This window comes from Macaca thibetana, chromosome 11 (genome assembly GCF_024542745.1).
Source record: "Macaca thibetana thibetana isolate TM-01 chromosome 11, ASM2454274v1, whole genome shotgun sequence".
Taxonomy (NCBI): domain Eukaryota; kingdom Metazoa; phylum Chordata; class Mammalia; order Primates; family Cercopithecidae; genus Macaca; species Macaca thibetana.
In genome coordinates, this window is record NC_065588.1 from 100,225,992 (window position 1) to 100,251,312 (window position 25,321).

The window sequence follows — 25,321 nt, forward strand, 5'->3', positions numbered from 1 at the left end:
ATCCTAGCACTTTGGGAGGCCGAGGCGGGTGGATCATGAGGTCAGGAGATCGAGACCATCCTGGCCAACATGGTGAAACCCCATCTCTACCAAAAATACAAAAAAAGTTGGCCGGGTGTAGTGGTGGGCGCACCTGTAGTCCCAGCTACTCAGGAGGCTGAGGCAAGAGAATGGTGTGACCCAGGAGGCGGAGCTTGCAGTGAGATCACGCCACTGCACTCCAGCCTGGGTGACTGAGCAAGACTCCTTCTCAGAAAAAAAAAAAAAAAAAAAAAAAAAAATTTTGTCCTAATCTATTGTATGAATAGCTTCACTTGTATTTTTCATCATTGTAAAGTTTTTCAATGTTATGCAGTCAAATCTGTGCACTTTTCTTGATGATTTCTGGGCTCAGAGAGACACACTCCATACCAAAATTTTACAATTATCTTTCATTTTTATAATATGTTCAAATTTTAATTTTCTGTTTATTTCTTCTTAATCCAAAAATAAAGGAAATCAATTTAAGGAAATAAAAGAAAGTAGAAGCCAGGTGTGGTGGTTCACACCTGTAATCCCAGCATTTTGGGAGTATGAGGAGGGGGGATTGCTTGAACCCAGGATTTCAAGACCAACCTAGGCAACAAAGCTCTCCACAAAAAATTTAAAAATAAGCTGGGTGTGGTAGCATGCACCTGTAGTCCCAGCTATTTGGAGGTGGAAACAGGAGGACTGCTTGAGCCAGGGAGGTCAAGGCTGCAGTGAGCTGTGATTGCACCACTCCACACTCCAGTCTGGGCAACACAGCAAGATCCTATAAGAAAGAAAAGAAAAGAAAAGGAAAAGAAAAGTGAAAGGGAAAGGGAAAGGAAAGGAAAGGAGGGAAGGAAGGAAGGAAGGAAGGAAAGAAAAAGAAAAAAGAAAGAAAGAGAAAGAAAAAGAAAGAAGGAGAGAAAAGAGAGAGAGAAAGAAGGAAGGAAGAAAGGAAGGGAAAGAAAGAAGGAAGGAAGGAAAGAAAGAAAGAAAGAAAGAAAGAAAGAAAGAAAGAAAGAAAGAAAGAAAGAAAGAAAGAAAGAAAAAAAGAAAGAAAGAAAGAAAGAAAGAAAGAAAGAAAGAAGAAAGAAAGAAAGAAAGAAAAGAAAGAAAGAAAAAGAAAGAAAGGAAAGAAAGAAAGAAAAAAAAAGAAAGAAAGAAAGAAAGACGGAAAGATGAAGAAGAGGGAGGGAGGGAGTGGGGGGAGGGAGGGAGGGAGTGGGGGGAGGGAGGGAGGGAAAGGAAACAAAGTGCCAAAGTCTGCAAGACACAATTTACCGTATTCGAGTCAGAGTATTCCGGAGTCCCACTACATAGAACAAGATGTTGGCGTCAGTGTTGCTGTAGATGCTATTAATGGCAGCCATAGTGGCACCCATCCTCCCTGCTGCAGCACAAATCACCACAGGAATCTCTTCTTCCAGTTCTTCAGGAGTCTCGGATTCATCATCTGGAAACATCAAAATTGGTGTCTTGGAACATGAAAGAATTTCACAGTAGAGCCAGTTTAATGCATCTTCCACAGTCCTGGGGGAAGATGGCATAGTGTGGAAGAGGCTGCTGATTGTTCTCCAATATCTAGTCGTTCTGTCTTCCCTTGGAAAAGAACTTTGGAATTTTAGCTGGCACATAGCCAACCACGAAGACTGGTTTACCAGACTCCCGTGCAGCTCTATATGATTGAGTTCTGACCAATGGGATGCTAGTAATGTGTGCCACTGCTGGGTCTACCCTTCAAAGGAATGCTCACCTACCCCCTTGCCTTTCCCCTTTCCCATTGGCTGGACTGTTGATATGACGGCAGGAGTTAGAGTAGCCAGCTTAGACCACAAGATGGAAGCTACTTGTTGAGGTCACCAAAACTATAATATAGACGAGATCTTGATCTGGATAATTGTGGAACTGATACATCAGACTTATACTTGAGAGAAGAAATAAACTTCTATTTTGTTTATGTCACTATTGAAACCATACTCCCAAAGAGTTAAAGAAACCAATGACTAATAAAAATTCTTGAGTTTGCAGAATGATAGATTAGAACAAAAAAAATTGCTGAAATGATGAAACTCTCTCCTTCTGAGATTAAGAAACTGGCTGAAATCAGTTGGAGCCAATCTGGTCAACTGAAGTTTGTTCAGAACAAGCTTGCTGATGTCACAGCTTGGATTTCCGCCCTGTGTTTCATACTAACTCCTCCCAGATTTGCACATGAGACCCATGAGGTAGCATGAAGAGATAACTGTGCATGCCCCAGGACTTTTTAGACCTCCTTTTCCCTTCCATCAATCACCTACTAATCCCAGAATCCACCCCTGAGCCTTTTCTAATAAAATTACTGCCTTAAAAGCTCCTGTCTCCTTGTTAGTCGATTTACAAGAAAAAGCTTTGCTTTTCTCAGAACCCGGGGTCATAGTGTTGGATTCTAGCACATCAGACAGCCAGCCCTTTTGATCATAACACAAAATCTATATTTTGGAGCTATCTTACAGGAGTCAGTTGGCTAGCCTAAAACACACACACAGTTAAAAAAACATACAAAGAACTGAAAAGCCTCATTTGTCCAACAGTCCTCAGCTCTTCCCTGAATCAGAATATTTACTTTGCCTACACTGCTATAAGATACTCGTTGTGATTTTCCCTCTCCTATCCCCACTCTAGTCAAGTTTCTCAAATGTTGACAGCAAGAGGAAGGAGGTAAAGGAAAGAGCATGACTAATGCACAAGATAAATAATTTTTCTTTTGAGCCTGGCTATGCTATAAAATACCAAAGCCATAACATCATACTTTAGTGTCACAATACAACTTTCAGCCATGGAGAAGAATAATGATCCATAAGTAGAGTATCCAGTATCCACTATAAAGTATTCATCTGATTTTTACTTAAAGCTCTCTCTGTGTGTGTGTGTGTGTGTGTGTGTGTGTGTGTGTGTGTGTGTGTGTCTCTCCACTCCCTTTCTCCCCCTGCCGCTTCTCTTTCCAGATCCTTTTTGGAAAACCTCTATCCCTGAGGTCCAGGGTAGTTCTAGCTGATATTTCATTCAATAAACATTTCTTGAAACTAACTACCAGGTACTGTGTTTTGTGTAATTTAAGACACGTTGAATGGTCTCCTCTTTCTCCTTCTACATCTTTTCTACCAGCTAGCTACTGCATCTGAAATTTCCACCACTAGAATAATTTTGTTTTCACAATATATATACTGACATGAGAGAATGCTCATAAAACACTGTTAAGGAGGAAAATACAAAATTATCTCTAGTATTTGATCACAATTTGATACGTACATATTTGCAAATGGACCTATGTCTATTTATGGAGTTAGGAGTGATTTTGATTTTATTTATATTTCTTATACTTTCCAAAGTGACTAAAGTAACCATGATATGGTACAGCTCTGTGTCCTCACCCAGATCTCATCTTGAATTGTACCCCTATAATTCCCACATGTTGTGGGAGGGACCAAGTGGGAGATAATGTGAATCATGGGGGTGGTTTTCCCTATACTGTTCTCATGGTAGTGAGTAAGTGTTATGAGATCTGATAGTTTTATCAGGGATTTCTGCTTTTGCATCTCTCACTTTCTCTTGCTGCTGCCATGTTAGAAGTGCCTTTCGCCTCCTGCCATGATTCTGAGGCCTCTCCAGTCATGTGGCACTGTAAGTCCAATTAAAACTCTTTTTCTTCTCAGTCTCAGGTATGTCTTTATCAGCAGCATGAAAACGGACTAATACAGTAAATTGGTACCTGTAGAGTGGGACGTTGCTGAAAAGATATCAACAAATATGGAAGCAACTTTGGAATTGGGTGACAAACAGAGGTTGGAACAGTTTGGAGGGGTCAGAAGAAGACAGGAAAATGTAGGAAAGCTTGGAACTTCCTAGAGACTTGTTGAATGGCTTTGACCAAAAGCCAGTTAGAGACATGGACAATAAGGTCCAGGGTGAGGTGGTCTCAGATGTACATGAGAAACTTGTTGGGAACTGAAGCAAAGGTGACTTTTGTCATGTTTTAGCAAAGAGACCAGGGGGATTCTGCCCCTGCTCTAGAGATTTGTGGAACTTTGAACTTGAGAGAGATAATTTAGGATATCTGGTGGAAGAAATTTCTAAGCAGCAAAGCATTCAAGAGGTGGCTTGGATGCTGTTAAAGGCATTCCAGTTTTATAAAGGAAGTAGAGCATAAAAGTTCAGAAAATTTGCAGCCTGACAATGTGATAGAAAAAAAAAAACAAAAAACATTTTTTAAGGAGAAATTCAAGCTGGCTGCAGAAATTTGCGCAAGTAACAATGAGGAAAATGTTAATCCCCAAGACAATGGGGAAAATGTCTCCAGGGCATGTCAGAGGTCTTCACAGCTGCCCCTCCCATCACAGGCCCAGAGGCCTAGGAGAAAATGGTTTTGTGGGCTGGGCCCAGGGTCCTGTGCTGTATGCAGCTTAGGGACATGGTGCCCTGCGACCCAGCCACTCCAGCCATGGCTGAAAGGGGCCAACATAGAACTTGGGCTGTGGCTTCAGAAGGTGCAAGCCCCAAGTGTCGGCAGCTTCCACATGGTGTTGAGCCTCTGAGTGCACAGAAGTAAAAAAATGGGGTTTGGGAACCTCCACCTACATTTCAGAAGATGTATGGAAATGTCTGGATGCCCAGGCAGAAGTTTGCTGCAGGGGCGGGAGCCTCATGGAGAACTTCTGCTAGGGTAGTGCAGAGGAAATGTGGGGTAAGAGCCCCCACACAGAGTCCCTACTGGGGCACTGCCTAGTGGAGCTGTGAGAAGAGGGCCACCATCCTCCAGATCCCAGAATGGGAGATCCACTGACAGCTTGCATGGTTGCTGGAAAAGCTACAGATACTCAATGCCAGCCTGTGAGATCAGCTGGGAGGGAGGCTGTATCCTGCAAAGCCACAGGGTAGAGCTGCCCAAGACCATGGGAACCCACCTCTTGCTTCAGCATGACCTGGATGTGAGACCTAGAGCCAAAGGAGATCATTTTGGAGCTTTAAAATTTGACTGCCCTGCTGGATTTTGTACAAGCTTGGGGCCTGTAACCCCTTTGTTTTGGCCAATTTTTCCCATTTGGAATGGCTGTATTTACCAAATACCTGTACCCCGATTGTATCTAGGAAGAGGAAGTAACCAGCTTGCTTTTGATTTTACAGGCTCATAGGCAGAAGGAACTTGTCACAGATGAGACTTTGGATTGTGGAGTTTTGAGTTAATGCTGAAATGAGTTAAGACTTTGGGGGACTGTTAGGAAGGCATGATTGGTTTTGAAATGTGAGGACATGAGATTTTGAGGGACCGGGGCGGAATGATATGGTTTGGCTCTGTGTCCCCATCCAAATCTCATCTTGAATTGTACTCCCACATTTCCCACATGTTGTGGGAGGGACCCAGTGGGAGATAATGTGAATCATGGGGGTGATTTCTCCCATACTGTTCTCATGGTAGTGAATAAATCTCATGAGATCTCATGGTTTTATCAGGGATTTCCACTTTTGCATCTCTCATTTTCTTTTGCTGCTGCCATATAAGAAGTGCCTTTTGCCTCCCACGTGATTCTGAGGCCTCGCCAGTCATGTGGAACTGAAAGTCTGGTTAAACCTCTTTTTTCCCTCAGTCTTAGGTATGTCTTTATCAGCAGCATGAAAACAGACTAATACAAACCATGAGTTATTTTTATAAACAAACCCCAAAAAAAGTTTCTTAAGGATTATTCCTTTTGGACTAAGTTATAATCTTATGGAGGTATCATGTGACATGTTACCTGCTGCCCGTGAAGTGATTGGCCACAAATGCGAATTTGTCTATGTTTCTTCATTGCTGGAAAGTTCCTCATTGGTTCCTAAAAGGTAAAGCCACATTTCTTCGCCTGGCACACAAGGCCCCTCATGATCTAGCCCCTGCTCACTTCTCCAGCCTCACCTCCTTCTATTTTAGCAACATCAAACTCCTCGTGGTTCCCTGAACACTACTCTTATCTTAGTGCCTTTGCACATGATGTTCCCAATGTCTGGAATGCTTTCAATATCCTTTTCTGCATGGCTAACTCTTACATAGTCATTCCAAATGCAGTATCAACATCATATCCTCTGGGAAGCTTTTAACAGCTCCCTACACAAATTAACACACATCTTCTCTATGCTGTGGCCTTGCCTATGGTTGAATTTATTAATTGCATTGGAATTTATTTGGTTGCATGTCTTCCCTCTTTCTCCTATTATACTAGGAACTCTGTGAGGGCGGGTATCTTGTTCATCTCTGTATCCTCTGCAGCTGTCCTAGTGCCTGGCACATAGATTTTCAATACAATCTGAACAGATGGGTGAATATTAGATATCTCTATTTGAGCACTTGCCACAATGCACTGGAAGAATCTATTTATGTGTCTGTCTCCTCCACTAGACTATAAGCTCATTATACTATCCCCACTGAGTCTGGCACTTTGGAAGTGCTTAATGAAAGTTTGTTGGAATGAACTAAATGGAATTGATAAATGAGCTTCAGAAAACGGGGCCCTTGAGGAATAAGAGGGAAGGGTCAAAAAGCTGGGGCTGTGCCTGGCTGCCAGACTCAGGCAGAGGCCTTCATCAGACAGTGGGAAGCACAAGGTAAAAGGAAAGTGTCCTCATAAAAGAGGGGACGCTCCAGAAGAAGGTCAAACATTGAGTGTCCAGCTCTGCTGCCAACACATGACACTGCCACGCTCCTTAGGGGCCTCTGCCAGGTAGAGAAACTGAGCACTAACCCAAGCCAAAAATGCTGTTCTCTGCCAAAAAGTTTCCCCTGGACAGAAAGAAGGACAAACGCACACTGGAGAAATGTGGCGGAAAGGCTTATCAACTGTACCTTCTTCATCAATGCTCCATCCTTGCAGTTTCTTTAGGAATTATCCGCTCCACTATTCGGATTAATTGTACCAACTGGTGCCTGAGCCAAAGCATTAAAAGGTTGGCTATGGGAAACTATTTGGTGCCTAACAAAAATATTAAACATCACAATACTGGCAGAATGGAATAGAAATGATACTGCCTTTGTCCATTCCATAAGCAGCTCTGATCAAGCCACGCCTATTCCTAGAAGAAAGGAAATGTCTGCTCTCCTAATGCCATGACTCAGAATGCATTTCAAATAAGGATTGTTTTAGCCAAGTGTATCAGCTTACCTCTCCCCAAGTGGGACAGCTGTGAGTGACCAGCACACTAATCACAAGAAAAGTACTGGGAGATTACATGCAATGTCACAATGGAGATATTACAGAGAATGCCGCCATGTCTTACTTGAACATAGGACTTCACAGGACCTCTGGACATTAACTTAGAACACTAGTTCTTTGAATTAATGTTTTTTAAATTATAAAAAATAATATGCAATTATTGAAAAAATTTCAGCCCAAAGAGAAGAGTATTTGGTAAATTGTGACTGTTTTCTGCAGACCTCTCACTCCCACTCCAAAAGTAGACCTCTGCTTTATAACAATATATAACACAACCAGTGTGGTGTGTGCCCCCTAAACCCTTCTTCATGGTAATACTAAAGCATATATACCTGGGCCAGGCGCAGTGGCTCACACCTGCAATCCCAGCACTTTGGGAGGCTGAGGTGGGCAGATCATCTGAGGTCAGGCATTTGAGACCAGCCTGACCAACATGGAGAAACCTCGTCTCTCCTAAAAATACAAAATTAGCCAGGCATGGTGGGGCATACCTGTAATCCCAGCTACTTGGGAGGCTGAGGCAGGAGAATCGCTTGAACCTGAAGGCGGAGGTTGTGGTGAGCCGAGATGGCACCATTACACTCCAGCCTGGGCAACAAGAGTGAAACTCTGTCTCAAAAAAAAAAAAAAAAAAAAGAATATATACCTTAAACACTTATTATTTAAAAGCCAAAATGGAATCATACTTTTCAGTCTCTTCTGCAACTTCCTTTTCCCACTTAACATACCACAAGCATTCTTCCATACCAACACTACATTCATTTGAATGGTATTTTATAACATTGATTTTTTTTTAAAATTTTAACACGGAATGGATAAACATGTGATAACGGATCCATTCATGTGGTCCAAATGCTTTGTTTCTCTGTATAGGTCTGATTAGTCAGTCAGGATGTGCATTTCTTTAGAGCTGTTTTAACAACTGTTTTAAACCCTATCCACTTCCTTCTCTGAAGAAGGGAGTCTGTGGTGGGATTAGCTGAGCGAATGTGTTGGTTTATGAGCAGGGATTGAAGCGTGAAGAGTGGAGTCAGTTCAGACGACATTTGTCTTTACGTGACTTCCTTCTCTCTCTCTCTTTTAGAACAGCTTATTGAGGTGTACATACTGCTATGGACTGAATTGTGTCCTCCAGAGTCCATTTGTTAACGTCTTAGCTCCCAGCATCTCAGGATGTCAGCGCACTTGGAGACAGAGCCTTTAAAGAGGCAATTAAGTTAAAATGAAGCCATTTGGTAGGCCTTATCCCAGTAAGACTGGTGTCTTGATAAGAGGAGGAAAAGAGCAGAATCACGCAGAGGGTCACAATCAGGAGTGCAGCACAGAGAAAAGGCCACGTGAGGACACAGCAAGAAGGCGGCCATCTGCATGCCAAGGAGAGAGACTTCAGGAGAAACCAAACCAGCTCGCACCTTGATCCTGGACTTCCAGCCTCCAGAACCAGAGAAAATATGTGTCTATGGTCTAGCCACCTAGTCTGTGCTATTTTGTTATGGCAGCCCAAGCAAATGAATACAGATTTTTTTCAATTTACCCATTGTAAGTGTACAGTTCAATAGTATTTAGTAAATTTATTGCACAACCATCACCACGATCTAGCTTTAAAAAGTTCCAACGAGCTGGCTGGTCTGCAGTCAATCCATTCCCACTCCCAGCTCTAGGCAACCACTGATCTGCTCTGTGTCTCCATAGATTTTCCCTTTCTAGAAATTTCATACAGATGGACTCATACAATATATGGTCTTTTGGGTCTGACTTCTTTTATTTAGCATAATTTTTTTTCAGGTTTATCCATATTGCAGCTTGTATCAGTCATTTGTTCCTTTTTACTGCCGAAAAGTATTTCATTGTGTGGGATGAATTACATTTTTTGCATTCCTCACTAGTTGATGTACATGTGAATTGTTTCCAGTTTGGGGCTACTATGAATTATGCCCTAAGAGCTTCTGTATATATGTCTTTGTGTGAAAATCATTCTCTTTGCAGATTCTATTTTCATTTAGATTAGATTATACATGTTTTTAATTATTTTTAAATGAATTTTTAAATTACAAAATATAATCAGAAAGAAATGCCAGCATCCTGGGAATAGGGATGTTGTTTTGTTCACTGCTGTGTTTCCAGTCCCTAAGTGTCTGGCTGAAAAAACAAACAAACAAACTGTGGAATAAATGTATGTAACACACCAAGTAACTGTATTCAGAGTCTCACTCTATCATCCAAGCTGGAGTGTAGTGGCACTATCAGGGCTCACTGCTGCTTAGACCTCCTAGGCTCAAGTAATACTCTCATTCCAGCCTCCCAAGTAGCTGGGACTACAGGCATGCCCCACCATGCCCAGGTAATTTTTTGTGTGCATGCAGACAGGGTCTTGCTTTGTTGCCTAGGCTGGGCTGGTCTCAAGCACCTGGACTCAAGTGATCCTCCTGCCTTAGCCTCCCAAAGTGCTGGATTACAAGTGTGAGCCACCATCGCCAGCCCATAACTGTGTATTTGTTTGATTGATATAAAATGTAAATCAGCTGGGCACGGTAGCACATTCCTGTAATCCCAGCACTTTGGGAGGCCAAGGTGGAAGGACAGCTTGAGCCCAGGAGTTCAAAACCAACCTGGGCAGCATGGCGAAACCCATCTCTACAAAAAGTACAAAAAATTAGCTGGATGTGGTGGCACACTCCTGTAGTCTCAACTTCCTGGGGGTGCTGAGGCCAGAGGATTGCTTGAGCCCTGGAGGTCGAGGCTGCAGTGAGCTGCTATTGTGCCACTGTATTCCAGCCAGGGCAACAAAGTGAGATTCTGTCTCAAAAAAAAAAAAAAAAAAAAAAAGTAAATTAATTAAAAATGTAATAAACAGTGCTTCTTGATTTTTATGGAAGTTGACTTTGTGTGTGCATTGGAGTTGTGAAGGTGCCATCTCAGGCAATTCACCCCCGAGGAGGGAAACAAGGCTCTCAGTATAGCTGGGAGAGAACAAAGGGCCAATGAAGGGCCATTTTCAAGTTGAGAGTTATGAGGCTGACTTGCACTGATGGGAATGAACCAGCAGGGAGAGGAGAGAGAGGGCGGTTTCCATAAGCAAAGTCATTGAGAAGCTCCAAAGAGATGGGGTGTGGAGCAGTGCACTCACCCTGTGGTCCAAGAACCCACAGCATCAGCCTCAACCAGGAGCTTATCGGAAATGCAAATCTTGAGGCCCCACCCCATACCTACTGATCCTACACCTCGCAGGCAGGCCCAGTGCTATGTTTTAACAAGCTCTCCATGCAACTCTCACACATGCTAAAGTTTGAATAGCACCGACCATCCTAGGTCTCAACTGAAAAGGTGTTCTAGGGCAGATATTCTACTAGCAGGTCCTTGGGAGTTGACCAAGCTGTCACTTGTCCCTGAACCCAGCTATTGAAAGGACCTAGAGGAACACATTCAAACCACATTCCTGGGTATCCCAACTCAATGAATTCCATGTCCGCTCACCTGCATCATTCTTGGACACAGTCCCCTTATGAACTTTCTTATACAGAATCACACAGAGGGTCACGATCAGAAGGAACAGCAGCACCTGATTAACTGAAATAGAAATGGAAACACATTAACGTTGAACCTACGAACCTGAAATCACGTGACAAAGTTTAGAATGGTAGTGTGAGTAGATTCCTTCCATGACACAGAGTGGTGTCTGAGACCTTTCTATAAGCAGAGAGCATATAAAGAATTAACCTGGCCAGGTGTGGTAGCTTATGCCTGTAATAACAGTACTTTGGGAGGCCGAGGCATGTGGATCACTTGAGCTCAGGAGTTTCGAGACCAGCCTGGGCAACAGAGTGGCACCCTCTCTCCACACACACACAAAACACACACACACACACACACACACACACACACACACAATTAGCTGGGTATGGTGGCATGCACCTGTATTCCCAGCTACTAAGGAGGCTGAGATAGGAGGATAGCTTGAGCCTGGGAGGCGGAGGCTGCAGTGAGCCAAGATTACTCCAGCCTAGGTGACAGAGCTAGACCCTGTCTCAAATACAAAAACAAACAAACAGAAAGAATTAACCTGGAACACTATTGTTGCTCAGGGGTCTTGCATCTTTACTGAATTTGTATATCAGTTCTAACAGTTTTTTGCTGGAGTCTTTAGAATTTTCCAAATATAAGATTATATTGGCCAGGTGTAGTGGCTCACACCTGTAATCCCAGCACTTTGGGAGGCTGAGGTGGGCAGATCACATGAGGCCAGGAGTTCAAGGTCAGCCAGGGCAATATGGTGAAACCCTATCTCTACTAAATATACAAAAATTAGCTGGGCGGGATGGTGCATGCCTGTAATCCCAGCTATTTGGGAGGCTGAGGCATGAGAATTGCTTGAACCTGGGAGGTGGAGGTTGCAGTGAGCCAAGATCACACCGCTGGGCAATACAGCAAGACCTTTCTCCAAAATAAAACAAAACAAAAACATATCATCTGCAAACACGGATAATTTGAGTTCTTCCTTTCCTATTTGGATGCCCTTTATTTCTTTTGCTTGTCTGATTGCTCTAGCTAGGGCTTCCAGTACAATGTTGAATAACAATGGTGAAACGCAGCCATCCTTGTCGTGTTCCAGATGTAAGAGGAAAGGCTTTCAGTTTTTCCCCATTTAGTATGATACTAGCTGTGGGTCTGCTGTATGTGGCTTTTATTTTGTTGAATTTATGTGATTCTTCTTTTGAGCCAGTAGTAATTATAAATACATGTTCTTAGCCATTATGACACAGTTGCTTCTCAGTTAATTCAACCCTTGGTCAAGGATGATGTGCAGGCCGGGTGCGGTGGCTCACGCCTGTAATCCCAGCACTTTGGGAGGCCAAGGAGGGTGGATCACTGGAGGCCAGGAGTTTGAGACCAGCCTGGCCAACATGACAAAACCCGGTCTCTACTAAAAATACAAAAATTAGCCGAGTGTTGCGCATGCCTGTAGTCCCAGCTATTCAGGAGGCTGAGGCGGGAGAATCACTTGAACCTGGGAGGTGGAGGTTGCAGTGAGCTGAGATTGTGCCACTGCACTCCAGTCTGGGCGACAAAGGGAGACTCTGTGAGAAAGAAAGAAAAAGGAAAAGAAGAAGAAGGAAGGAAAGAGAGAGGGAGAGAAAGAAAGAAAGAAAGAAAAGAAAGAAAGAAAGAAAGAAAGAAAGAAAGAAAGAAAGAAAGAAAGAAAGAAAGAAAGAAAGAAAGAAAGAAAGAAAGAAAGAAAGAAAGAGAGAGAGAGAGAGAGAGAGAGAAAGAGAAAGAGAAAGAAAGAGAGAGAGAGAAGGAAGGAAGGAAGGAAGGAAGGAAGGAAGGAAGGAAGGAAGGAAGGAAGGAAGGAAGGAAGGAAGGAAGGAAGGAAGGGAGGGAACATTCTTGCCCTGGGTAAACAGAAGACCCCAATGCCTCCAAGCCTCCAGGTCTGTTTGTTCCAGTGATGTTGGCCCTTGGGATCTGCTGAGAAGTAGAGTGGTGTAAAACAGTGTTTTCTTGAATATGGAACACATAGCACCAGTTGTGCATGAAATGACTGAGGAAGTTCATGTTCATAGCATTAATATTTAATCACCATATGAGAAAGTCAGTCTTTCTGATTTTATGTGCAGGAACGCAACAAAAGCTACCCAGAATTGAATCACATTCTTCTAATTGTATACGTGTTTAAAGCTACCTTTTTTTTAATGATAGGCGATCATTCTGTTTTCATTTACAGTAAGGATAAAAACTTTCTATTATGAAGTATAAATTTTAAAAATTAGTCAAAGAAAAAAAAATTTTTTTGAGATAAGAGTTTTGCTCTTGTTGCCCAGGCTGGAGTGCAATGGCACAGTCTTGGCTCACTGCAACCTCCGCTTCCTGGGTTCAAGCGAATCTCCTGCCTCAGCCTCCCAAGTAGCTGGGAGGCCTCCACCACCATGCCTGGCTAATTTTTGTATTTTTAGTAGAGACAGGGTTTCACCACGTTGGCCAGGCTGATCTTGAACTTCTGACCGCAGGTGATCCGCCCACCTCGGCCTCCCGAAGTGCTGAAATTACAGGCATGAGCCACTGTGCCTGGCCTAAAGAAAATATTAAGTAACGTTTAGGACAGAAGGAACACAACTGATGAAAAATTGAGAAGATGCATGGTGGCATGTGTAGTGCACACCTACCTAAAGTTTGGGAAAAGTTGGTAGAAGGGAAGAAGGTGTGAATTTGAAGTCAGATTCAAATCTCCTTTCTACCACCTCCTAGCTATATGGCCGAGGGGTATCTTAACCTCTCTGAGCTTGGTGTGCTTATCTGCTGAATGGAGATTGTAATAATAAGCATTACCTTGTACTACTGTTTTGAGAGTTAACCAAGGCAATGCAGGCCCGATAAAGACTTTACAAATGGTTATGTACCACTGTTGTTATTATTTTATTTTATCTTTTTTTTTTTTTTTTGAGATGGGGTCTCACCTCAGTTGCCCTGGCTGGAGTGCAGCAGTGTGATCTCGGTTCACTGTAACCTCAACCTTCCAAACTCAGGTGATTCTCTACCTCAGCCTCCCAAGTAGCTGGGAGTATAGACACATCACCACATCTGGCTATTTTTTTGTATTTTTTTTAGTAGAGATGGGGTCTCACCATGTTGCTAAGGCTGGTCTTGAACTCCTGGACTCAGGCAATCCACTTGCCTCAGCCTCCCAAAGTGCTGGGAATACAGGCATGAGCCATCGCACCCAGCCTGTATTTTTTTTTTATTATTTTTATGCATCAAGAGACTTAATCTATTGACTTCATATGCATCTATTTTTTGGCCTCTATGCCTTTGTCTTCCCATTTGTAAAAGAGTCTCCATGGATGCCTTCCAAAGCTACATCCGGAGGCTATGATTCTATTTTGCTGACACCCAGTTCCTCCCTGCCTTAATGGATTATCAGATTCAGCCAGGGACAATCAGATACTAGACTCAGTTTAAAACAAAATTATAGAGAAGCAGAAAATGGACAGAAAATGGACAAAATTCTACAGTTTATCAACAGGTTCGATTAATATTCACCTGCCACAGCCAGGCACAGTGGCTCACGCCTGTAATCCCATCACTTTGGGAGGCTGAGGCGGGTGGATCACTTGAGGTCAGGAGTTCAAGACCAGCCTGGCCAACATGGTGAAAACCCGTCTCTACTAAAAATACAAAAATTACCCAGACAAGTGTGTCTCATGCAATATTTGGGACATACTTATACTAAAAAATTATTTGTTGTTTATCTGAAGTTTAAATTTAACTGGTTGTCCTGTCCTGTGTCTATGTTTGCTGAATCTGGCAACTCTACCCTGACAGTCACAGAATTAGGTTACTATGTTTCTCCTCAAATTCACAAACTACTGGATCTAAAATCAGAGGCAAATCCAGGTTCTGATGGGTCTGAAGATTTGAGGTGACTCTTTAAGACTAAGAATACAAAATCACAAATTACAAATGCTAAATTAGCTACAAACATGAATATTTATTCCGAATGAGAAAATGCGTTATTTTTGCAAGTTTTATAGAACTATATGATCCCTGTTGTAAGTTCACTTCCACTTCTTCTTCTTTTCTTTTTTTTTTGAGACGGGGTCTCACTCTGTCTCCCAGGCTGGCATGCAGTGGTGCGATCTCAGCTCACTGCAGCCTCTGCCTCCCAGGCTCAAGTGATCTTCCTGCCTCAGCCTCCTGAGTAGCTGAGACTACAGGTGCCCGCCACCACGCCTGGCTAATTTTTGTATTTTTTGTAGAGATGGGGTCTCGCCATGTTACTCAAGCTGGTCTCAAACTCCTGAGCTCAACTGATCCGCCCACCTCGGCCTCCCAAGGTGCTAGGATTATAGGCGTGAGCCAGTGCGCCCAGCCAATAAGTTCACTTCTGACTAAAATACTGAACAACTCTCCATGGGAATCATCCAGAAATGATGATGCCAAAAAGTGCCTGTGGGAAAACTATCCATGAAAATCAAAGATAATCCAAGAAAGAAGAAAAAAGCCAAGCCCGAGCCTCAAAACCATCCTCCCCAAATATCTGTTTTTAAATCATTATTTTCAAAAGTTGTAATCTTACTTTTTCGTAACAGAGCCATGTGTATTCACTCAGATAAGAACCGTAACCTGTGGATTAAAGAAAAAAATCTGTTTGAAAGAGAATCAACTTAAAAGTCATCAACAAGTGTTAAGGACTATGCCTTCTCTGAAAGACTGATATATCGTGAAGTGTGTGATCATTTTCTACTGCTCCGAATCTAAAATTTTGGAAACAAAATAAATACAGTCCCATGTCTTCAAAAGTGATGCCTGTGGTTGAACAAACCTTACTAAGGGTCCTCAAAAGCTAATCTTTAGTCGTCAGAATTTTTTTTTTTTTTTTTTTTTTTTTTTTTTTTTTTTGGTGACAGAGTCTCGCTCCATCACCCAGGTTGGAATGCAGTTGCGATCTTGGCTCACTGCAACCTCCACCTCCCAGGTTCAAGTGATCCTCCTTCCTCAGCCTCCCAAGTAGCTGGAACTACAGGCGTGTGCCACCACTCCCAGCTAATTTTTTTATTTTTAGTAGAGATGGGGTTTTGCCGTGTTGCCCAGGCTGGTCTCAAACTCCTAGCCTCAAGCAAGCCATCCACCTTGGCTTCCCAAAGTGCTGGGATTACAGGTGTGAGCCACAGTGCCTGGCCCAGAATTTTTTTTAACCTCCTGCAAAAAGAGTTCTGTCAGCCTTCTGGGTCAGCATAGCAGATGGCCGTAACTGGAAGTATCACACTAGAAGACTTCCTTGATCTAAAATATCAACCCTATGCTATCTTTCTACTATCAGAACTTCATTCCTTGATAAGGAAGCTTTTGCATCTTCAGGAATCCCTTGGAGGGGCATGCATTATACTCAATTCAATCATTCATTCAGTATTTACATATTGAGATCCTACTAAAAGCCCAGCACTGTGCCACTTCCCAGTGATGTACCAACAAATGAAACAGTCCTGGTCCCTATCCTCCTGGAGCTTTTGGTCCAGTGGGGGAAACAGATATTAAAATGTGACACATAAAAGTATTAGATTACGGTAAGTGCTATGAAGGAAGCAAAGGAGATGTTGGGATAAAGATGAACAGGGGTAGGGAGTGCATCAGGAAGAGAAATCAGCAAAAACTTCATTGAGGATATGGCATTGGAGGGAAGGAAGAGCAAGAGCCAGACAAGGGCAGAACATGCAGAGGAGCATCCCAGGCAAAGGGAACAGCAAGTGCAAAGTCCCTGGGGCTGGAAAGAGCTCTAAATATTCTAGGAACTGCAAGAAGCTCAAAGTCTCTGGATCACAGTGGATCAAAGGAGAGACTGGATGGAAGAGGCCAGAGAGGTACCAAGGGACCGGATACTACTGTGCCTAAAGAGGAGTTTGGATTTTATTTTAAGTGCACAAAACCCCCTCCATCAGTGTTTAACTTTGTTAAAGCCCTAAAGCACTGTTTTCCAAACATTCCCAAGGGAATTCTGAAGGTAAAGGAGAGTAAACACTTAACATTGCTCACAATGAGCTCAAAGTTTCACGTTTTTTGTTTTACCTTCAAATTCATGGGAACTGTGCAAGAATTAGTGGAAAGGAATCACTCCTTCAACTGCTGGCAGAGTTTGCCCCTCAGGGAGAAAGCTATCTGTTATGAAAGCCAGGTCTTCTGTGCCTAGGTGAGATGGCCAGGTGAGAGCAGGGAAAAGCTAACCTGGTCTGAATAAGGGATGAACCAGAATCCTAAGGTTCGGCCACAGCCCAAGAAAAAATGTTATTAGAGGAGAAGGAAAAGTCCAATCACTTACCCAGGAGAACTTCCTTTCCTATGGCAGGCCCAGGGACTATTCAAGAACAGATGTCCAATACTCAGCCCACAATCTTCTTTCACTCTCTGCACCTTCTAACCTCAGCCCACCTCCACACTGCTCTTCCCACAGGACCTAAAGTGACATTTTAAGTGTTTTACCGGGTGTGGTGGCTCCCTTTTGGAGCCCAGGGTGGGCAGATGCTTGAGCCCAGGGGTTGGAGATAAGCCTGGGCAACATAATAAGACCCCCCTGCAACGATCTCTACAAAAAAATACAAAAATTAGCAGGCATCGTGGTGCATGCCTGTAGTCCTAGCTACTCGGGAAGTTGAGGCAGGAGGATCGCATGAGCCCCGGAGGTTGAGGCTGCAGTGAGCCATGGCTGCTGCACTCCAGCTGGGAGACAGAGCAAAACCTTGTTTTAAAAAAGAAAAAGAAAGAAGAGAGAGGAGAGAAGGAAGGAAGGAAGGAAGGAAGGAAGGAAGGAAGGAAGGAAGGAAGGAAGGAAGGAAGGAAGGAAGGAAGGAAGGAGAGAGAAAGGAAAGAAGGAAGGAAGGAAGGAAGGGAAAGGGAAGGGAAAGAAGGAAGGAAGGAGGAGGAGGAGAAGAAGAAGAAGTAGAAGAAGAAGAGAGAGAGAGAGAAAGAAAGAAAGAAAGAAAGAAAGAAAGAAAGAAAGAAAGAAAGAAAGAAAGAAAGAAAAAGAAAGAAAGAAAGGAAGGAAGAAAGGAAGGAAGGAGAGGAAGGAGAAGGAGAAGGAGGAGGAGAAAAGAAAGAAAGAAGAAAGAAAGAAAGAGAGAGGGAGAGAGAGAAAGAAAAGAAAAGAAAAGAAAGGAAAAGAAGAAAAACTGCTGCTTTCAGAAGAGCTGCCAGATTTGTCATGTGTCTTTTTGTAGCCCCAAGCTCACAGCAATAATATTCCAGGGGATGGTCACTGTGGGATGAGAAAGTTTATCTCATCCCACAGTAGGATGTTTATCAGGTCCCAGATTAACATCAGGAGGGGGCATGCTTTCAGCGTGACTGCAAGGAGAAGGGAACACAAATGGAAAGAAAGAGACCCCTGGAAGAAAGGCTGGAGGACTGTCAGAGACAGATTTGGGGTGAGATATGCCTGTTTCACATTGTTATACATGATTAAAGTAATTAAAATACCCACCTCTACCCAACTTCATGTAACCCAATATTAAAAGGCCTTTTTGTCTCTGTGTTGAAGATTACAGAAAATATAGGGGGGGTAGGCTGGTAGAAAAAGGGAGATTTTTTTGGTTGATAGTCTTACAGGATTTATACTGAACATATTTAATAACTCATATGGCCTTTGGCACTGATCAATCAAAATGGGTACCAGTTATAAATGGCTGGCACAGTCCCACAGAAGTGTTCTGACTAATAAATAGCAGCTTTGGCACCTACAGAATGTCAGATCATACTAATGTATTATCTATTTATACATACAAATAAGCACAGGAGATTCTACACACACACACACACACACGCACACACACATGATGCATTGTATTTTGCTAAGCAGCAAGAACTATAACTGTCACATCATCAACCATTCTCATATTCTATCACGCCAACTTTTTACATAAAGTCCTTTGCATAAGAAAAATGCAGGGCAAATTCTAAGAGGCCTATCAACTAGGTGTATTCCAAGAACAACTTATTTTAACAAAAGAGACCAGCTGCTGCTTCAGAGCATAAAGAATTGGCCCATGAGAACTATTTTTCTGCCAAGGTATTTGATACATGTTGACAAGCAAATTTATTTCTGGTCTTCTGGATTTACACACATTTCCTACTGTGAGTTCTTTCTTGATGTTCTTAAAAATTGCTATGCATCAGGGGGAGGGAGAGCATCAGGATAAATAGCTAATGCATGCGGGGCTTAATACCTAGGTGATGGGTTGATAGGTGCAGCAAACCAGTATGGCACACATTTATCTATGTAACAAACCTGCACATGTATCCCAAAACTTAAAATAAAATAAAATTTCAAAAATTGCTATGCATACTGTTTCTCTTTTATTAGGTAGTATTTTCTGAATTCTTTAGACTGCATTGAAGAATCAGAAAGAGCGCTTCACCCAGGGAAACACAAATGGTTCTGTATAATAAACATTCAGTATATCTGTTTTCGTTTTAAATAGGCTTCTTTTCCATGACACATTTATTAAAGGAATATTACCATGTCAGCTGCAAAATTTGACATGTTGATTTTTAAGTTTTTTAAAATTTACACACATTAGAATTTACTTTTTTGTTTCTGTCATTCTATGGACTTTTACACATGCATAGATTCTTGTAACAACCACCACAAATGGGATAGAGAACAATGCCAACACTCCTAAAGAATTCCCTTGTGCTGCCCCTTTGTAGTCAGGCCCTGTCCAACACCTAGCCCTTGGCAACCACTGATCTATTCTCTGTCTCTATAGTTTTACCTTTTCCAGAATGTCATATAAGTGGAATCCTACAGGATGTAATATTTTGAGAGACTCTCTTTTTTCAATTAGCATAATGCTTTTGAGATTCATACTTGCTACTGCCTTTACCAATAGTTTGTACCTTTTTATTGCTGAATAGTATTCCACTGAATGGATATACCACAGTTTATCCATTCACCCACTGAAGGACATTTGGGTTGTTTCCATTGTTTTGTGATTATGAATAATGTTTCTATAAACACTTGTTTACAGGTTTTAGTGTGAATAGAGGGTAACTACCTAGAAGTGTTATTGCTAGGTCTTTTGGTAGATATATATTTAACTCTATAAGAAACTGCCGGCCGGGCGCGGTGGCTCAAGCCTGTAATCCCAGCACTTTGGGAGGCCGAGACGGGCAGATCACGAGGTCAGGAGATCGAGACCATCCTGGCTAACACGGTGAAACCCCGTCTCTACTAAAAAATACAAAAAACTAGCCGGGCGAGGTGGCGGGCGCCTGTAGTCCCAGCTACTCGGGAGGCTGAGGCAGGAGAATGGTGGGAACCCAGGAGGCGGAGCTTGCAGTGAGCTGAGATCTGGCCACTGCACTCCAGCCTGGGCGACAGAGCAAGACTCTGTCTCAAAAAAAAAAAAAAGAAAGAAACTGCCAATCTAAGCTGGGCACAGTGGTTCATGCCTATAATCCCTGCACTTTGGGAAGCCAAGGTGGGAGGATCGCTTGAGCTCAGGAGTCCAAGACCAGCCCTGGCAACATAGTGAGACCCCTGTCTCTATGAAAACAAAACAAAACAACAAAAACCTCAAAAACCAAATGTGGGGAGTTAGAGAAAAAAAATTAGCCAGACATGGTGGTGGGCACCTGTGGTCCCAGCTATTCAGGAGGCTGAGGTGGGAAGATTGCTTGAGCCTGGGAGGTTGAGGCTGCAGTGAGCCACGGTTGCACCACTGCACTCCAGCCCAGGTGACAGAGAGAGACCTTGTCTGAAAAAAAAGGAAAAGAAAAAGAAAGAAATTGACAATCTTTTTTCCTGAGTGGAAACAGAAACTGACAATCTTTTTTTCCTGAGTGAAAACATTTTCATTTTGATTCCCACTAGCATGGTGAGAAAGTTCCAGTTGCTCTGTGTTCTTGACAGCACTTGGTATTGTCGGTATTTTTTTTTATTTTAGCTGTTATAATGGGTGAATTGCATTGTGATTTTAATTTGCATTTCCCTAATGATTACTCATGTTGAGCATCTTTTTGTGTGTTCATTTACCATCCACATATGGTGAAATGTCTGTTTAAATCTTTTGTGCATTTTTATAGAATTATTTTCTTATTTTTGAGTTTTGGGAGTTGTTTATGTATTCCAGATACAAGCCCTGTGTCAGGCCTCAGTGCTGTGGCTCATGCCTGTAATCCCAGCAATTTGGGAGGTCAAGGCTGGCAGATCACTTGAGGTCAGGAGTTCAAGACCAGCCTGGCCAACATGGTGAAACCCTGTCTCTACTAAAATACAAAAATTAACCAGGCTTGGTGGTGTGGGTCTGTAATCCCAGCTACTCGGGAGGCTGAGGCAGGAGAATTGCCTGAACCTGAAGGCGGAGGTTGCAGTGAGCCAAGACTGTGCCACTGCGCTCCAGCCTAGGCAACAGAGTGAGACTCTGTAAAAAGAAGAAGAAAAAAAAAAAGCACTGTGTTATGCGATTTGCAAATACTTTCCCCTGGTATGTGGCTTGTCTTTTCAGTCTCTTAATAAATTTTGCAGAGCAAAAGTATTTCATTTTGATAATGTCAGATTCATTTTCTTTTTTTTCTTTTTTTTGAAACAGGGTTTTACTCTATTACCTAGCCTCAAGTGCAGTGGTACGATCTCGGCTCACTGCAAACTCCACCTCCCAGGCTCAAGCAATTCTACCTCAGCCTCCCAAGCAGCTGGGACTACAGGCGCACAGCACCGCACGCAGCTGATCTTTGTATTTTTTATAGAGATGGGGTTTTGCCCTGTTGCCCAGGCTGGTCTTGAACTCCTGAGCTCAAGTGATCTGCCTGCCTTGACTTCTCAAAGTGCTGGGATTACAGGCATGAGCCACCACACCTGGCCTTTTTTTCTTTTATAGATCATGCTTTTGGTATCATATCTAATAATTTTTGGCCTAACCTAAGGTCATAATGACTTTCTCCTATGTTTTCTTGGAGAATTTTATAGTTTTAGACTTAATATTTTCATTTAGAGTTAATTTTTGTATATATCATGAAGTGTAGATTAAACTTCATCTTTTAGCATATGGTTATCCAATTGTTCCAAGACCATTTGTTGGGAAGGTCATTTGTTGAGATTGTTGTTCCTTCTGTGGAACTGATTTTTTTCTTTAATATTTTGTTCCAATTTCAAGGTATTCAAAGGGTCTTGAAATCTGGCAAGAAGTTTAAACCTAGAGGGATAACATGTGTCCCAAAGGAGAGAGCAAGTGATCAACACAGGTTTTTTATTCTCTCCTATACTTTCTACAGGAAGAATTACAGATCCGATTAGTCATCAGTGACTAAAAAGTGAGCTACATCATCAAATAAAGACAATAACGTGGCCGGGTGTGGTGGCTCACACCTATAATCCCAGCACTTTGGGTGGCTGAGGCAGGCGGATCACTTGAGGCCAGGAATTCGAGACCAGCCTGGCCAATACAGCGAAACCCCATCTCTACTAAAAATTCAGAAATTGGCTGGATGTGGTGGGGCACACCTGTAATCTCAGCTCCTTGGGAGGCTGAAGCATGAGAATCACTTGAACCTGCAAGGAGGGGGTTGCAGTGAGCCGAGATCACACCACTGTACTCCAGCTTGGGTGACAGAGAGAGACTCCATCTCAAAAAAAAAAAAAAAAAAAAAATTAAATAATGTTCTCAGAGTACTATCAGAACCAAGCAGGCAAGAAAAGGATTAACCTACCATGAAAAACTTTCAACCAAACATTTCCCCAAACTCAAATTCGATCTTTGCATTATATTCTGGAGTATTTTATTTATGCTCTGAAATCAAGAAGGCTAAGACAACCTTCCTCTATTCTCGAAATATATCTGTAAAGACTTCCCTTCCCAGTTTTCCCAATTTACAATGTATCTATCTATATGCTTAATACAATACCTTGGATATTCATTAGGAGAAGTGGTAGGCATTAAGCTAAGCATAGGATATGGCAGGTTTGATGAAAAAATAAAATAAAATTTAACCATTAGATAAGGATTTTAGATGACAACATTCATTTTACTGTAAAATCTAAAGTTAAATTTTGTCACATTTTTATGTCCATTCACTTGTTTGTGACATTTTGCCAATTACCCCAGGAGTTGGCAACTGACTTCATCTCACACAGAAAAGTTAATTTGCCATAAAAAACAATTTGTCTTGAAAACTCAGTTTATTTTAAAATTAAGTTGATCCTTCTTAATTATGGTCTTTCAAAGGAACTTCTGAACTTGACATTTGATGGGAGGCTGCAGACAGCAAACCAGGACTAACAACCTTTAGAAACTAACAACATGACAGAAACAGCCCAAGGAGGTAATTGAGAAAGGAAGGATATCATAGGTCCCCACGGTTTCATGAACCAAAGTGTTATGAGAATTTGCTGGCAGTCATCTAGGAAAACTCTTCAACAGAGATTTGATTCAAGTCTTTAATTCACTGTAAACAACCAGCTACAATGTTCCTTTTATTTTCCTAGGCTACAGACTGAACACCCAAGAGCTCTGAGTGCATGGCAGTGACCCTTCTCTTCCCCCTTTGCACCTGGAAAAGAATTGGGTCAAAACAGCACGCTACTGAGGATTTTTCTGAGATAGGGTTTCAGGTACTTTTTATCCATTTAGGATTTTAGGTGATATGCATGCATCTAACTTTTGGGGATGATGGAAGCCTAGAATGATCTCTGGCCACATGGCCCCTTCTCCCACTCCATGAAACAAGACATCTGGTATCACAGGAGAGAATGGGGCAAAGACCAGAGGGAAGCCGAGCTTTAAGTCCCTCAGATCATCCACTTCCTGGGCATCCCAGTTACAAAAACCAGTAACTTCACACTTTTTCCTTAAACTGTTTTGAAATGAGGTTCAGTTTCTTGCAAATGAAAGTCTTTACAAATAAATTTGCTGTGGCCAGAATGGTGTGTGAATATGGGGAGCAGTTTGCAGGGGTCAAAGGGCCCTTGTGGCTACACCAGGGGTCAGGTGAATTGGGCTCCAGATAACAGATTTCACCATGTGTTGATGAAGCTTTACAGCTCACAGGCAAGGCTGGTCGGCTCTTTCCTGAGTGCTTGGTTACTGTAACAGTGAGACCACTCCAGAGGCAGAGGAATAGTAAGTGCTGACTCATCTGAACAGGGGGTTCATCTTTCCCTGTCCAGTGTGTTGCCAACTCTGAAATCTCTTTAAGATGAAACAAGAGGCTTTAGGATGCAGATAATGGCACGCCAATTGCAACGCACAGCAGTAGTGAGCCAAGAAGGTAAGTTCCTGAAGCCGATTGTTGTAGGAAACCTTAAGCCATATGGTGGGAGTGGTGTCCTTGAGAAGCATGTAGTTTCAACAGAAAGTTTGCTTTAAAAAAAGATGTGTGTGTGTGTGTGTGTGTGTGTGTGTGTGTATAATTGCATAAAGATTTGGCATGCCTCAATTTCATCCTCTCCTTCCTCTCTACAATTTCATCTCATCTCTGATGGTGGCACTTCTTGGGTTTCAAAAAACAACAAAAAAAATCCCAAGCAGACAAGACACAGTTTCTGACTGAGGGCACTGAAATCAAGTGGAAAATCAACTGGAAATCCTTTTCCAACACAATTAGTGTATTAGACTGTGGGTCTTGGAGTCAGACTACCTGGGTTCAAATCCTAGCTCCACAATACATAAGAACCCCTTCCCTTGGAAACTTAAGATTCCTCACTCATAAAATGTCTGTAATACCATTTTACAATCAACATGTTAATAAGTAATTGAGGCAAAAAAACCTCAATAAATGCTAAAATGATAGGGTAAAAGGTTGTTGGGGTACAGAAAATTCACATTCTCAAAGTAATCACATTTAAGATCAACAAAATGAAACAAATTGAAATCCTGTGCCTTGAGATGTGATAAATATCAATGTGTTCCTGCCAGTGATATTTAACCTGATTCTATCATGGATAAGGTCATGATAAAATCCAAATCATGGATCATTCTGAAGACAAACTGCCCTGGTCTCTTCAAATATGTCAATGTCATGAGAGGAAAAAAAAAAAAAAAAACACGTTGGGAACTCTTTAGAGGCTTGACAATGTGACAATGAAATGGAAAGTGTGAACCTTGGCTGGGCACAGTGGCTCACATTTGTAATCCCAGCACTTTGGGAGGCCGAGGCAGGTGGATCATGAAGTCAAGGATCGAGACCATCCTGGCCAACATGGTGAAACACCATCTCTACTAAAAATACAATAATTAGCTGGGCATGGTGGCACGCACCTGTAGTCCCAGCTACTTGGGACGCTGAGGCAGGAGAATTGCTTGAACCTGGAAGGCTGAGGTTGCAGTGAGCCAAGATCGCACCACTGCACTCCAGCCTGGTGACAGAGTGAGACTCCATCTCAAAAAAAAAGAAAAAAAAAAGTGTGAACCTTGACTGCATCCTGGACGAAATGTTTAAAAAGAGCTACAAAGTTTATTTTTGGGAAATTAGGGAAATATTATGGCATTAATGTTAAATTTCCTGAGAGAATAAATGTGGTATGGTTATGTAGGAGTACATCATTGATAGTAAGAGACACATATATTCATTTAGGGGTGAAAGGTCAAGAGGTTCAGGGGTGTTTGTGTGTGGAA

The 25,321-nt window shown here is 42.3% G+C and overlaps 2 protein-coding genes across 14 annotated transcripts in view; both read right to left on the reverse strand.

The window, feature by feature from the left end:
• LOC126930917 (protein BRAWNIN) overlaps nucleotides 1-25,321 on the reverse strand; it is a 732,366-nt gene that overhangs the window by 56,097 nt on the left and 650,948 nt on the right. Inside the window, exon 1 of one of the 9 annotated variants that reach the window (XM_050748503.1) lies at nucleotides 2,261-2,264. The exons of the other annotated variants lie outside the window; for them this stretch is intronic. The gene's annotated coding sequence lies outside the window, so the exon portion shown is untranslated. Of the gene's footprint in view, nucleotides 1-2,260; nucleotides 2,265-25,321 lie in introns of those variants that run through there. 9 annotated transcript variants of the gene reach the window in all.
• The window catches only part of GLT8D2 (glycosyltransferase 8 domain containing 2), a 73,556-nt gene that overhangs the window by 14,113 nt on the left and 34,122 nt on the right, over nucleotides 1-25,321 (reverse strand). For 4 of the 5 annotated variants that reach the window (XM_050748489.1, XM_050748488.1, XM_050748492.1 and 1 more), the window contains 3 exons: nucleotides 15,298-15,344; nucleotides 10,701-10,793; nucleotides 1,291-1,462 (listed from right to left, as the gene is read on the reverse strand). In XM_050748489.1, the coding sequence (XP_050604446.1) occupies nucleotides 1,291-1,462; nucleotides 10,701-10,793; nucleotides 15,298-15,316 (284 nt within the window). In that variant the 5' untranslated portion in view covers nucleotides 15,317-15,344. Of the gene's footprint in view, nucleotides 1-1,290; nucleotides 1,463-5,777; nucleotides 5,977-10,700; nucleotides 10,794-15,297; nucleotides 15,345-25,321 lie in introns of those variants that run through there. The other variant, XM_050748493.1, reaches the window with a different exon arrangement.